The following is a 15,898-nucleotide window of genomic DNA, read 5'->3' as shown; positions in this document are numbered from 1 at the left end:
CACACACTTACCCACACACACACACACATTGACAAACGTGCACGTTCACTACATGCACGCAGTGACAAAAACACACAGCCTGAAGGGCTCACACACACACACACACACACACACACACACACATGCCTGGAGGGACTCGGTGGGAGGCCGCCTCTTAGTATGACCTGTAATAGATAGCACTGAGAAACACGCACACGCATCCCAAGGTACCGAAATGTCAGCAGAAATGGAGGAACCATGTTTGTTGTGACTTGGCTTCTCTTTCCGCTTTGCTGCACTTCTATTGGAATCTTGATAACACGAGAAATGGACCGAAAATGACACTTTAAAACAAATAGCTGCGACAAAGTGCCTGAGAAATTGAAGAAAACATAGTGTGTGTGTGTGTGTGTGTGTGTGTGTGTGTGTGTGTGTGTGTGTGTGTGTGTGTGTTTACATCTGTTTGCTTCAGAGAAAGACAATAAGAGTGAAGTCGCGCCAAGATAATAAGAAAAACAAGCTTTTTTTGTTTTCTATCAAGCATTTCAATCTGCTTGTCTTTTTAATGAACCCACAGCCTTAATTAACACCCAAATGGGATTTCTCCTTCCCTGTTTCACTTTCCATTCTCACTATTTTCTAGTTTGGCTCCCTCCATCCTTCCCTGCTCTCATCCCTTGTCTGTCCTATACTATCTTCCTCCTTCCATTTTTGCTCTCATATTCTGTCCCTGCCCTTAATTGTACTTCCTCTCTTTCTTCCCCTCTAAGTGCTCCATGCCCTCCTGTATTGTGGCCTTCCATGTGACATGCGCCTTCGACCACGGCCTGGAGATGAGGACCATCCTGGCAGAGAACGACGAGGTGCGCTTTAAATCCTTCTGCCTGGAGCACAGCTGCATCGCCGGCAAGAGTAGTACAACCTCCAACAACTTCTCCAGTCTGACCAGTGTGAGCCATGGAAACCACACCACCACCAACGGAGCACACGCCGCTGCCAGACCTGACTGGGCCACCACCGCTGTCACTTCTGAGCTCCGACCGGACCATCAGCACCTACCAAACATCAGCAGTGACCCGGAGCAGAGGCCGGTATTGTACCCGATTTCGGCTTCAGAGCGAGCTGAGAGGGAACAGCTGGAGCGGGAGAAAGTGAGCAAGAGGAAACAGAAGCTCCAGGAGCTGGAGGATGAGTTTTACCAACTGGTGGACCCCAGGGAGGTGGCCGAAAACCTGGCAATGCCCGTCCCCCAGGTACGTTAAACCATGGAACTGAAATAGGGCTGCTACTAACAATCATTTTCATTATTTATTCATCTGCAGAGCTTTTTCTAGATTAATTGTAACATGTCCATCTTTGTTTCTCAAAGTCCAAGCGGATGTCTTCTTTTGTCAGTTCAAAACCCAAATATATTCATTTTAATATGATATATAAAAGAGAAAAGCAGGACATTGATTTGATTAATTGATAGTTGGTGGTTATTTTTCCATCAATAATTTGTCAGATGAAATGATGCCAAACATTTACTTCTCCAGTCAGTGGGTCAGGTATAAATAAAGTATGAAGCAAGCAGACGGGGTCGACACGACTCACTGAAGAGGGTCAGAATAGCAATGTCATGTTAAAAAGCAACAAGTGTGCAAATACTGTGACAGCGACGTTCTGTCCGCTAAGAACAAGAAGCTGAAGCGTCTTCTGATTGGCTCGAGAACATTGCCTGATCTGACAAAACACAATAAATCTCTGGAGCGCTTTACATACTTTTCCATTTTAGCTTCAAATCTTATAAATGAATAGTAAATAAAAACTTGATAAGGTCTCTCCATTTGCCTACACAACATTATTCTTATCTTTACACAGTTAATCATATATTATTCGAGATGAAGAGTTTGGCTTTCGCAATTAATTAAATGTAATTAGTGGTATTGATGAGTTGCATTTAGAGTACCGGCTCTAGTGCGTCAAATAAAGTGCTCCCTATTCACAGGTAAACTGTCGGATAAATCAAAGGCTTTTGTTCAGAACGCACTGTGATTAACTCACCTTCGCTCTCCAAACACGGCTGTGGCTGCAGGCAAGAGCTTTTTTCACTTTAAAGGACGACTTCAACTGTAAACGTCTGTTCATACGTAGGGAGGAAAACACTGTATCACGCAATCAATAGTTGTTATTACTGAGATTTGTACAATTTCTGTCTGTTTAAAATATTTAGGTGTAATAGAATATCTATAAATTCAAGCAATTGATGACAACATTGTAATTAAAAAATAAAATAATATTTTGTCTCTTCGTCCAGGTGGACTTCTTATATCAGTTCTGGAAGATGAAGAGGAAGGCCAACTTTAATCGACCTCTAGTGACCTTAAAGAGGGACGAGGTGGACAACCTGGCCCAACAGGAGCAGGACGTCCTCTACAGACGCCTCAAACTCTTCACACACCTTCGACAAGACCTGGAGAGGGTGAGTCGAATACGTGTGTGTGTGTGTCTGTGTGTGTCTGTGTGTGTGTGTTGTTTGCACACACAATGATCAATGCTCAATCCAGCCAGTGTTGCTAATGTTTAAGGGGTCATTTACAATTTTCAGAATGTTAATTAAATTGACAGTATCTTATAAAGTAGATTTTTGCTTTCATGAATAATAATGTTAAATGAATGAATAGCCTGAAGGACGAAGGCATAATGAAACGGCTGAATGATATAATGAGTGAATGAATGATCGCTCCAGTGTTGAACATGAAACATGAAAATCCACCCACAGCACATAATTAATTTGCTTCTTCCTGTGACACTGTACAGTATGTAAAAGTAAGTCAGTCGGCACCAAGGACTTTGTTCACACCTGTATTCTTGATGAAATCATCAGGTGTGTCTCAGGTGACCCTGAGCACAGATAAGCGTATGCATGTCTCTTGGGATGTGAAAAGGTTACTCGTAGTATAGTGTGGGCGGTGGAGCGGTACCAAGTAGATATAGTTGGGACCGAATTCTCTCTTTTTGCTGAAAGACTCGGAGTATGTATCTTTTGTTGAGCACCAAATATGCTCATGTTTGTGCAACTGCATGCCATGTAGAGGAAGGCTTTTATTTGTAGTATGTAGGAGAGGATGCTGCCAAGAGCTGAGGGACTTCAACACTGAAGTCTGCCTGATCTAAACCCAAGTGGTGCAGCTTCTGTGGTAGTCATGAACTGTCCACCATGTTCAAGCATGGTGTATTTCTCAGTACTATGTAGTACAGGGTATACTGAGAGGGAGCCTCCAAATGAGAACTTCAAGGCATGGTGTGATTTTGTGTGTGTGAACAAGGTAGTCCCAATATCGATACCTGGGCTTTGTGCATCGGCCGATATAGAGTACGGATTTACCCCAAGATGATCTGGATACTGTTGGGCTGTCTTGGTTGACCGGATTCTTGCTGTGTCTTTATACTGGTGCATTCTTTTAGGCTTTTAGGTTCAGCAGTTAGCCATACTGCAGGGTTACCAACCTTAACTTATTCACAGCAGAAGGGTTAGGGTTAGGGTTCCACGCAACTTGCAGTTCTTCAGCTTTGATCAGGGAGAAGTGATCCTGATAATTACCAGTAGTAATACACGCTTCCTACAGTTCAGTTTGAACCTGCACTATAGTAGCACAGTGTTAAGGTCAGTCAGGAGCATTCACTTTATTCAGTATCATAGCTCACACTTGGCAGCCGAATGCTAACCACTATGTACATTTCCTTCCTTGGTTTCTCAGATTGGTTGTGCCCGTTCTCATAACCTCACTCCAGGCTCATGTTCGCAGTGCTCTGATAGTTGATTGGCATTCAATGCACTGCAGCGTTGCCCTCAAAACCTCTCTCTGACCCGGCAATCTACCCAACAGAATCTGAATGACAGCGGGCTGCCCACAGCCAAACACCTACCGCAACCCTAGTTTAGGGGGATACAGTTAACTCTGGCCTGCCAAGGACAGGCGGCTAGACTGCTATGTTGCTTCTTATGTTTGGAAAAATGTTTTATATCATTACCACAATCTAAAAAACATGATATGGTATTTGCTTATTTTCTAACACTAAATCTACCAAAAAGAATTTGTGTTGAAAAAGTTTCCTCCACAACCAGTTTAAATGTATTTTCTTTCAGCAGACTGAAACATAAACCGAATCATCTGGTGCCCTAAACACTTTTTTCCTTAATTTCTTCTGCATGTGATTTGATAGGCTGCAGTTGGCTCACCTTGGTTTGGTTTCAGCTTCATTGATATTTAGTAATTTGACTCACAGTAGGCGACCTGTTGGCAATTAGTTGACTGCACACCAACCAAATCACCCACTATCCAGTAACAGACTAAAGGCATGAGTTACAAACACAGGAAATAATTGGATGACATATTTTAATAGCTCATTGGTAATACCAGTGGAGTGGACTTAGTAAGTTCTGATTAGACCAACTGATCAGCGTGCTTCGCTTAACAATCCCACAAGGTTCATTTCTCCCTATTAACTTGAAATGATGGAATGAAAAAATAATTGCAAGTGCGTTTTAACAGTTTACAAGCGGCTGATCCAATTCCTAATCTCGATTGAAAGTTCAGTGTGCCATCTTCTCGTCATGCACTCCCACATGGAAAATGGAAAGACCTAACTATGTAACTATTAAGTCGTGAGGTGGTTGCTTCCGATAGACTTGTGTAACTGAAGCCTTACCACAGTGGTCTCCAGTTGTCAGGGCTTATTGATCGTTGCAGGCCGTGCTAACTTCCTGACCAATCGGTGCATCTGTAGACTACATAACGCTTCTCCCTCCAGACCACCTTTTTATTGACTGTGTGTTGTAGAAGTGAACCATACCACTTAAAGTCTCTAAGGTTAACTCATCCCATCAATAAAAGGTAAAACAATTGAAGACAGTCAGTTAAAAAAAGAAGCATATTCAACATTGATCTTCCAGAACGCAAAGCACCACACAACCGGCTGTCTTCACATCGATCTTATTGCCTGTTTGTCTGTCTGTAAAACCTTTCGGTATTATTAATGATTAAGTGCGTAGTTAGTCGCAACAGGACTGAACAGAAGTTTCCAGGGGACACTAAAAACGGATAACACATTTGTAAGTAGTAAAAGACACTAAAGTAGCAATTTGTCTCGATACCTATATTTACCGTCTTAAGCGTTTAACTCTGCGTTAACGCGCCTCGAGGGAGTAAACAAGTGTGTCCCACATCCGAAAAATGCCAATACACAGTAAACGTACCCCACGCTTGATGAACACTTATCCTAATACCGTTAGAGCGTGGTATTCAGATACAGAAGTGGTGAAGATGTTTTGAAAATTCTTCTTTTACTTTCCATTTGCATGTGCTTAGTGAAGCTGCAGTGCGTGCAGCTCTCTCTGCCATTATACACCTCTGGATGTTGTTTGAACTTGAAGGAATCTTGAAGTAATTTCATTACTGCGTAAACGATGCTACAAATTCAGATGAAAACACGAGTTACCCTGATGTTTCCACGGGGAAAACTGTGTCATATATGGGTGACGACGAGATTACTATGTTCAGAGACGGTTTGAACATCAACAAGTTGTTGAATCTCCAGCTGTTTCAAATTGTGCAGCGTTCCTCTTCAACACCGCTCGACGCTCTGACAGAGAGAGCAGAATTGATTGTGTTTGCTGCTGGCAGGTCTCCCATGAGGAGCATTGATCATCAATCGGTCCCGTATTGCCGGGCGAGTGTTGACAGCTATCTGCTATTGATGCTAGTGGCTGTCGATATACAAGCTCTCTTTCTCTTCTTCTGTCACCTTCACTTTCCTCCCCTGCACTCCCCCTCTTCCATCTCTTTTTCTTTCTCTCCTGTTTTTTGTTTCTCACCCACAGATTTAAAAAGCAGAGGACCTTCTCCTTCAGTGCCAATGAACCGTATTTATTAACCCATATTGCTGTATTTTGGCTCTATTCAAATGTTTTTTTCTTTCCTCTCTTGGTTCAAGTGTGAGGTCTTGTCCGTGTCGATGGACTTGGACTGAGCGTTTGGCGTGTGTCGAGGCGAATGTGTGTATCTGTGCACGAGAGAGTATTCCAATCATCTCTGATTTGCTGGCAAATTGAAAAATCCCCTCCATCCTTCCATCCCGTCATCCCTAGACCCCAACCCAATCAGACCCCACGACCAAACCCTCCAGCCTGCTGCTTTTGTGAATACACGTGTGTATGTGTGTGTGCATGTTGGTGGTGGTGGAAGAATCCGGGGGCTAATGTTGGGGTGGATTATCCCCCTCCTCTTCCTCTTTGAAGTGCTGCCAATGGAACGAATTGCACCGTGCTGTCCCTAATGCACTGGTGAGCTTTCTCCATTTCTCTTCTCTGTCGCCCCAAACCCCCCACATCCTCCCCTTTCACCCACATCAGTCATCCAATCAGTGTGCAACATGTCTAAGCAATGTGTGGCACGGTGATTGGGTAGTGTAAGTTAGCAGCTAAATGTTGCCTCTTTTTTTCTGGCTTGTGTGGTGTTCTCAAATCCGGCTAAAGGTGCAGCGGAGGTGTGTGTGTGTGTGTGTGTGTGTGTGTGTGTGTGAGAGATATGAAGTTGAACTTAGTCAGACGCTGCTTGTGTTGAGAAGGTTGTCAGCGCAAATCCCTTGCACCAGCTGGGAAAGTCTACTGCACGAGTGCCTTTACTAAAAGAAACACTGCAACCCCACATGTTGTGACCCATAATTCACACTGGGGCGGACGTACCTTATGCTGGTGAAAATATCAAACCTGAAATTTAAATAAGTAACGTGTATATGCAGAACATATTGCAAAAATTCACAATGAGCATGTTAGTCTTGTTAGAGTTGAGTATAACGAAAAACGTTATCTATTGGCTGCAAGTAACTTAATCGAATCGATGATAATTTGTTAAATAAATAGCATTCCTAAGTCTTGATTCAGAAACTCAGGTATTGTATTAACACTATTGACAAATTCCAAATGATACCCAGTCTTAGTGTTAAGTTAACTATTATAGTTAATCTATAGTTACACCTGTGTAATCACTTGAAATGTGGTGGTCAAATACACCAAAAGAACATGCAATACAAAATAAGCTTTGCCTTACACTGAGACCAACATATCAAAGCCCCGATCATTGACATTTACTCCTCACTGGATCCTAACACTGGAGGACTAACACTGCCGTGACAGTGTACATGCACTGGCCGGGTTTTGGAAAGTGGTGGAGATGAAGCAAAGGGTCTGGGTTTTAGTTGAAAGAGTCTACAGAAGTTGAGGAGAGCGGAGAGAGAGAGAGAGCTGGAGCTGGGTGAAAATAGGTTACTGCCAGAGAGGAGAAGAAGGAGGGGGAGTGCATGGGGTGGTGGCTCGGGCTCTACAAGCACAGAGAGCAGGACTGAACTTTACAGTTAGAGGAAAGAGCTGTTGGAGAGGTGGTGAAGCCCGGGGAGGAGGTGAATGAATCGGGGGGGAAATGCCAGGGCTCCGCCTGGGCCAGCAGACGGGGGAGAGTTGGGGCTGACAGAGAGGAAAGCAGGTGTGAAAGAATCCCTTTTCCTTACTCATTTCCTTTTCGTGTGTTTTCACGTCTATAACTACTTGAGCCGAACAATTGCAGTTAGTCTTTTCCCTCCCGTCAGTACGTCGGTGCTCAAGCCAAGGCTGGCAAGAGTGTCTGATGGCACAGTGCCGTTCTGTGCCCTGCCCTCTGCTCTCCTTTGCTCTCTCACGTTAAAGACTTGGCAGCACACTCAGCCCAGCAGGTCAACAGTCCCACACCCAGGAGGCCCTCAGAGCAGAACACAACAGTACACTTATGAAACAGTCCACTTAAGGGAAGGGAGAGCAAGGGAAAGTTTTGATTTTGAGTAGCTAACATAGATTTTTATAAATGTTCCTTCACTATCGAGCACTCACAAGCAGAGAGCGTAGAAGAGAAATGTTATCTATATTCAGGACTGATATCCGTCAGGTGAACCGGGTACACTCTGTGCCGAGGCGAGGGCGGAGGAATGCCCATCAGCTAGTTTTCCTTGGCTACAAGTTACAGTTACACTGCTTGTTTTTTTTCTTCCACAAACCCCCCCTTTGGTGCTCCATTCTGTTAGAAAAGAGCAGGAAGTTTCGAAGCAAAGTAATGAACGAGGGGGAAATAGATGTGTACACGAGCTGGTGAACAGAAGTGTGCTGGTTTGCGTTCACAGTGCAATAAAAAGCTAGTCAGGAAAAGGTTAAAGAGAAGAACTTTGCTTTTTGACAGACCTGTGTTGACTCAAATCCACAACTCGTAAATGCCAAGAACCCACCAAATAAATCTTCCAACTTCTTCAATTTGTTTTATTTGATTGTGTTTTAACAGAAAGAAACTTGGACTCTTCTCTTGACTTTGATTTATTTACTTAATTCTTCTATTTTCTATACAATCATCCAAGAAACACATTCTTTATTCATTCAGTCATTTTCAGTTTTGTATTACTCTTTTCACTTAACGACTGCTAGCTTCATAAATCACGTGTTTCTTGTGATCTACTAAATACTAAACTACTAAATAAATACTTTTTGATATATACCATTTTTGATTGGCAGAATAGGGATTGGAACAAAAGTGAAATATGTTTCAGTACATGCATCAGGCTGCAGACCTTTGGGTTTGGGTTGGTATAATGATTAAATAAAACATTTTTTCATGTTGCAAACAGTAGTTTTACCTCTTTAAAGTTACTTATTCCACCTTAAACTTAAAGGAGAATTCCAGTGCTTTAGCATTGCACTTTTTATAAAAATGGGCTACTCACAAGAGAAAGATATAGTATCAAACAAATAGTTGTAGCAGTAGATCCTAATTTAAACCCTACTATTGGTCAAGCTCAAAAAACGCAGGATCCTACACTTCCAATACTTGCAACTTGCTGCCATTATTTCATTAGACTTTCCCTTCCTGCCAAATGTCCGCACCCTTCAAACTCCACACCCCAAGTGTGCTACACAGTCTTACTGTTATAGATTTGTTGTGTGCAGAATATTTTTGTCCAACTTTTGCAAAATTCCTCCAGAGCCACAGAAGACATTAAACTATTTTTACTGGCGGAGTAGCACTCCTCATAGCTGGTACACTGGGTTTAATGCAGTAAATTGGTGGAATGTCGTGCACGTCAGATGATATCCTTTGCATGTTTGTGTGTGTAATATATGTGCACTGTACGATTTTTCCTCCTGCTGCTTCTCCCCAAAGTCATTTCTCTTTTCATCGCTAGCACATTGAGTTCCGTTGAAGAACAGAAAACAAAGAGCGAGACAGATGAGGGACTTGTCATTTGACTCTGCTTTTCCAGTTCATTTCTTATCATTACGTTCATCTGATTGTTTTAGACGTAAGCTCCCGCACCCTCTTGACACCCTTCCAGCACCCTTCCCCAAACCGCTCATCTGGCATGAAACCATCTCTCGTGTTACGCAACGTTAGGTAGAGTCAGGGAGAGGACAGAGACTCTGGTGCTGTGCTGTGTGTTTGGTGATAACATCCATCTCTCTCTCTCTCTCTCTCTCTCTCTCTCTCTCTCTCTCTCTCTCTCTCTCTCTCTCTCTCTCTCTCTCTCTCTCTCTCTCTCTCTCTCTCTCTCTCTCTCTCTCTCTCTCTCTCTCAGATATACACCCAGTGATGTCAGCTTACATGCTTCACCACCACTTACATGTATGCACACCAGTCATACATACACACACACTCATATTCAAAATCATTCATCACTCACATGCATACCGACAGAGGCATTGCTTGCATACACACACTCTTACACCTACACACACACATTATTGTGGGGGGGGGGGGGATTCTAGCTGAGGGCCAGACGGGCCGAGTCATGCAGCAGACAGTCCCACCCTGTTGGATCAACGTCAACCTGGCTCCCCACACACAGCTCTGCTCCAAACCTAATACTGGCTCACTACACACAATCCTTTCTTCTTCTTCTTCTTCTTCTTCTTCTTCTTCTTCTTCTTCTTCTTCTTCTTCTTCTTCTTCTTCTTCTCCTTCTCCTTCTCCTTCTCTCTTCTTCTTCTCCTTCTTCTCCTTTTTCTTCTTCGTCGTCGTCGTCTTAGTCTGTTTCCAAGATGCTTCAGGGTACTCAAAGACATCCAAGACAAGGGCCTTTTTTGTCCATCAGCAGCGATTACTGTTTTATCTCAACAGTCACTCTAAGTGTTTTACCAGCCAACCAGGTTTTGTTTTTACATTCAGGAAGGACCTGGGAATCATGGTTGGCTTGCTCCCAATGTGACCAGTAGAGTAACGCAGACTCCTGAGGGAAAGCAGTCTGGTTCTCGCTGTAGTTTACGAGCTCTCTGCTGCAGGATTGTTGGCCTATGTTCGTGCGTGCTGATGGATTCTCCAGAGAGACTTCCCAGACATAAAAAAAAAAAAAAAACGTTTTGATTGATGGGATTTTTTGGACATATAGTTTTTTTGGGGGGGGTTTCTGAGCTCATTCAGAGGAGACCAGCTGCACTCTAACGAATCCAGGTGGATTTGATATTTGATATTGTGAGGTTAATTAACTGTAGTGTTGCTTACTAACTGAAATCAGGAGATACTGTTGAGACCTAATAGCTCGTTTACTATTTAATAGGTAGATCCCATCTTTACGGGGTATAATTCGATTAAAGGTTAAATATGTTGCTTGGTATTGATGTTGACATTGGCAACATATCGCTGCATAAAGTCTTAAAGTGTGACTAATGGCTCCTCTGATCATGAACTTACATTATGCAACTACATGCACATTTAATTTGAGAAAAACATTATTAAACACATTCCAGTCTTTTTGCAGCCTTGTCCAAAGTTTGTTTTGCGGTGCCATAAATGCATGAATGTTTCATCCTGGTTTTTCCCAGTTTGAAATGAACGCCTACACGTTTTAAGAAGCCCTATTTGTGCTAAACTTAAAGACATGTGTGATTGCTATAAAGGGCCAGATTCTGCAGCTACAGTACTATGAAGAAGCCAACTTCAATTACACTCTTTTTTATGAGAAATAACATTTTGGCACGGATACTCAATAATTGTGACATCAATTTATTACAAAGCGATTCATCTGCAAAATCACATAAAAAGACTGAAAACATGCCAGAAAGATTAAAAAAAACAAAAAACGTTAGGTTATAATTTTAAATAATTATAATTTGAGCCACAAAGAAAGACCAAAAAGACTCGAAGCAAACATACAATCATCTTGTCTTCAGTTTGGATAGCTAGGGTTGGAAAGGCTTACAAGTAGAAGCCAAACTATGGAGTTTCAAATGGTTAAAAATAATGAGTAAATTCTTCAGATCTATTTTAAAATCCACTGTAAATGTAAAAAAAAAAGAAAATGCTCCCTGCTTTGATCTGCTTGGGAATCTGGCTGCATCCCTCTGTATGAGCTGAAGGCGAGAACAGGCTTTTACACCTTCATGTAGCCTCAAGCTCCATTCCCTCCGCTAGAAACCGCCTGTTGAGATCCACTGCTGTTTAAAATGCTGCATGCTAAGCTTTACTGTGTAACTCAGCCCTACGGCTTCGCAGCTTACAGGGAGCTGCTCGTTGTGGCTCTAGCTGAAACATGACAATTATCTTCCTAATAATGACTACCTTTTGCAAACAACTCCTCTCAAACTTTACTGAACCTGTATGATTCGCTTTTCAGGATTCCTCCAGAAGCTAGAAATCTACATTTCTTTTTATTTATAGTCCACAATATCCAAAAACTAAATAATTAAGTTTGTTGCATTTAGGCAAAGCTACAACCCCCAAGGTAAAACTCTACACAGTATATGATGATGATAAATGTCGCTAGTCAGGTTGCATTGTGGGTACTTTTGACAAGAAAGAAGAATATATATATGAAGTAAAAAAGATGCTGTGTTGACTTTGACTAGAGAGATGAGTGTGGTCAGAGTTCAACATGTGCGGTGGGTCTCATCTACACGATGCTCTTTAAGTTAAGGAGAGCCCGGGTTAGAGCAAAGCTAACTCAGCTAGGACCTAACACCACTCACTACCCAGCCTGCTCCTGGCAGATGTCCGGTCGTAGGAACAAAGATGGATGAAAGACTCAGGCTAACCCAGAGACAGGAGATCAGAGACGGATCTGTGTCTTTACGGAGAGCTGCAATTTATCAGGAATCGATAATGGAATCGATATCAATACTTTGTTATCAATCCTCATCCCTAAACAAAGGTCCACTGTGTGGTTTCTAGGTTGAGCTTTAGACTCACATGGAATTTATTATTTCCTTTCTGCTTTGAGACATTTATGCATTATTTAACAGTACAGACTCTCAAGCAGCAACATGAAACTTTTTTTATTCAACTCTGGCCCAAGCAAAGCATTTGACTGGCTCTGTCTCCTTTTCTATTTCATTTTGGAAACAGATTGATATATTCCCTAACATATCCCGCTGGCTGCTGCAAGTCAGCGGCCGGCCTTTTCCAGCCAGAGAGTCAGTCCATGCTACACAGCCTTTTATCCCGGCTAAGTGTTTTGGTAGTCCAGCTTCGATTATGCGCCTCAATGGCTGCTGCTTAGACTGCTCAATAGTAGCAAAAAATGTTTGCATGCAACACTCCTGAGTGACTTCAACTCAACTCCTGTCACTCTGCCTCCTGTCTCGCTTTTTGTCAGCATGTTTGTCCTGTATCTTTCCTCCGTCTCTACCTGTTTCACTTTTTCTTTCATACATTCACCATAACAGGACTTTTAGCTGACAATTTCCTATTTTTAATTCAGTCCCTTGCACCCTTTGGCTTTTATCTAAATTGTATCTAAAATCTATCATCACCTCTCTCTTTTCACCTGAATCTTTATTTTCCTTTCATCCCCCTCTCTCACTTTCTCAATTTTTTTCCCTCCTTCATTTCTATCTTTCTCTCTCTGTCACCTCGTGCTCTCGCCCTCTTTCTCTCACTAGATATTCTCACCATCCTGCTGCCCCTCTGATATGAGCTCTGTTGAATGAAATAAATATGAGTCGGAAGAAGGATAAATATTTATAGCTTCTTCGGCTGTATAATTTTGTGTGTGTGTGTGTGTGTGTGTGGTATATGTTTTCAGACCCTTGGCCAGCGCAGGTGCTAAGGCTGCTGCGGGGATAAATAATTCACTGGAAGTTAAACCTTGAATGCACATCACTTTGATGAGACAATAGGAGCAGCATGGCAACACGCACACACACACACACACACACACGCACACACGCACACACACACAGAAACACACCACCTGGCACTGAGCATGTAGAAATAAATGCATGAAAGTGCACATCCCTGCGCGTACACATGTTTGACACAGATATCGTGTCATACAGTAATCATGCATGAAAACACACTTGTGCATGCAAACATGTGTATATGCATGAAATGTAATGCACACATTGGCTAATAAGCTTACATGCAACCTCAGCAGCTGTCATAAACACACATGCACGCAGGCCTTGTAATACACACGCCGTAGTAATTGAAAAGTTATACTGTATTATGTATATTACCTACTTATGTGTGTGTGACTGCTGCACTGTGTGTGCGTGCACGTGTGCATTTAAGGTTTCCATTCGGTCTATTTCTGGCTGTGTGAGTGCATGAACGTGTGTGTAGTTTTGTGCGCTGGCGAGTGTTTGCCCATGTCAACCATCTCCGCTCTGTCTCTCACAACACACTCACAGGCTCACTAGCTGCGCTGCACACAGATAGGGGTGCGTCAATAAGTAATGAGAGCGATATAAGGGCCCCCGGTTGACCTGGGCCTTTAATATTTTACAATAGGGTCTCTCAGACGGTACCAGCCGACACACTGCCGCAACTCAACTGTAAAATCTCACTTCACAGGACTCGACGGCAAGCACCGCCCTCTAAGGTCCAATTTAAAAGCATCCTCTGAGAACCTGACGATGCAGTCAGTCAACTCAAAAGGCGCTTCATATAGCACGCTATATGTAAGATTAAAAGCTACTGCACAAGATTTGTGAGGAAGTCTAAGCATGAAACCTTGGGGAAATAGGAGTCGTTTTGGGCTTTAGGCTCTAATTTCACTCGAGTATTAAAGTGTGAGCGGTATTGATGCTATTTGTAATGTATTAGCATTTTGATGTCTTCATATTGGCTTCTTTTAATGTTGGCACTCAAGGACCTGGATCCGCTGCTACATTGGTGCATCTGGTTTGCTGAGCAAAAAATGCTTTCTTCACACATTCCCACATGGAGGCTGATTAAAACAATACACTGTTTTTCCACTAAGCAGCTTCTCTTGAACAGCAGGGTTAAGTGCCTTGCTCAACGGCACCTCAGTGGTATTGATTCTGTTTCACCTCTCTGCCTAGATCAATCAATCAATCAATACATTGTGTTTGTCAAATGAACTCCAGTGAACTGCAATCCCGTCAGCTCCTTCAATTTGTGCATTATTCACCATAAAAAAAGTTAAGAGATTATATGTGCAACATTTTGATCACAAAACAAAGGTAAGGCTGCCCCAACAGGCAGGCCCAAAGGTTAGAGTCAATCAGCAGTACCGTTATCTGCTGGATCGCAGTGAAATGTTCATAATACCATGATAATGAGCCATCAGGGAGTGGATGAGGTAATGGCTCCACATCATCTTCAAAACAAAAGACGTGAGGATAGAAGACAAACCCAAGAGAAGTTACATTACTAGATTCCCACACATCTCGTCCCCAGTTTACCTCTCTGGATATATTTGCTGGAAGGATAAATATTTATTGATTGACTTCTCTGTGAGAACATTCCCGCTTTGTTTTTCACTTGGGCATTATGAATTGCCATTGTATAAGTGCTTAATTCATAATTACGAGAGAGCATTTTGAAGCATGCAAAACTTCATTCTCAAATGGAAATGTGTTGCGAACCACACAGACAGCAGAGAAACAGAATGGACATTTCGCAGAAGTTTCGGTGCTGCCTCTTAGTAAAGATCAACCAGCCAATTAGGTCTGCTTCTGATTGTATTGGCTTACAGTCAGAGACAGACAGATTTGCCCTGGTGCAGATTCTTGTCTCAAAAAAAAAAGTACCTGCCAGACGTATTGATTTATCTAAGTTTGTTTTTAGTTTTGTTTTTAAGTGTGTGTACTTTTCTGTCTGCCTACACAAAGCTTGTAGAGGAAGCAACATTTCCAGTAAGGAAAGGCATTGTTATACAGGCAAGGAACATATAATACAATCTGGCACCTTTTGGCTATTTATATTGTACTTACTTACTCACTTTTTTAAACTTCTAATAAAAACTTCATTTATTTCAGCCATGGAATAAACCACAGATAACAACGTTGGATCTCATAACCAAAGGCAGTTATTCTTTCTGTACATCATAACCAAGATGATATAAACAAACCAGTTTAAATATTAAAGACCTAAATTACATTGGCGCCATACTTCAATGATGTTATCATGGCCGCTTCAGTGCAGACAGGCTTTAGTCATTTTGTGAGCGGTTTTATGACCTGCAGTGTAAACAGTCTCTTGACCATGCATTTACTAGAGATGGGTGTTTATTTGCTGGAATATGAGGCTCCAAAAGCATTTTTAAGATAGTTAATGGTGTTGATACTAAGGGCATGTTTCTCACTGTAGCTGAGGATGACAGTTAAGAATCATATTTGTGTTCCCCTAGTCTTTGTTCACTCGGTATAGAAGCTTAAAGAAAGACGTTTGTGGTTTCCAGTGGCCTAGTTTTTGCATGTTTGCATTTCTTCCAGCTGTGTCCTCGTTTATGATTTTTAATGTAGATGAAATGGTGCATCATTTGATTTGATTTGATTTGATTTGCATCATGACCTTTCCAATGACCCGACTGTGGCCTCGGGTGAGTCAGCAATAACTGAAGTTCAACCAAATACGGGGGAAAAAGAAACCCACATCTGAAACAAACTGAAGTTAGATGGTCGCTG

At 42.2% G+C, this 15,898-nt stretch overlaps 1 protein-coding gene across 2 annotated transcripts in view; it reads left to right on the top strand.

Moving 5' to 3' along the window:
* The window catches only part of jade2 (jade family PHD finger 2), a 156,201-nt gene that overhangs the window by 99,038 nt on the left and 41,265 nt on the right, over window positions 1-15,898 (top strand). For both annotated transcript variants that reach the window (XM_029448510.1, XM_029448509.1), the window contains exons 9-10: window positions 750-1,232; window positions 2,276-2,440. In XM_029448510.1, the coding sequence (XP_029304370.1) occupies window positions 750-1,232; window positions 2,276-2,440 (648 nt within the window). The remainder of the gene's footprint in view (window positions 1-749; window positions 1,233-2,275; window positions 2,441-15,898) is intronic.

The sequence above is a fragment of the Cottoperca gobio genome, chromosome 14, assembly GCF_900634415.1.
Source record: "Cottoperca gobio chromosome 14, fCotGob3.1, whole genome shotgun sequence".
Taxonomy (NCBI): domain Eukaryota; kingdom Metazoa; phylum Chordata; class Actinopteri; order Perciformes; family Bovichtidae; genus Cottoperca; species Cottoperca gobio.
Note: the sequence above shows the minus strand (reverse complement) of the source record. Positions and strands in the feature narration are given on the sequence as shown.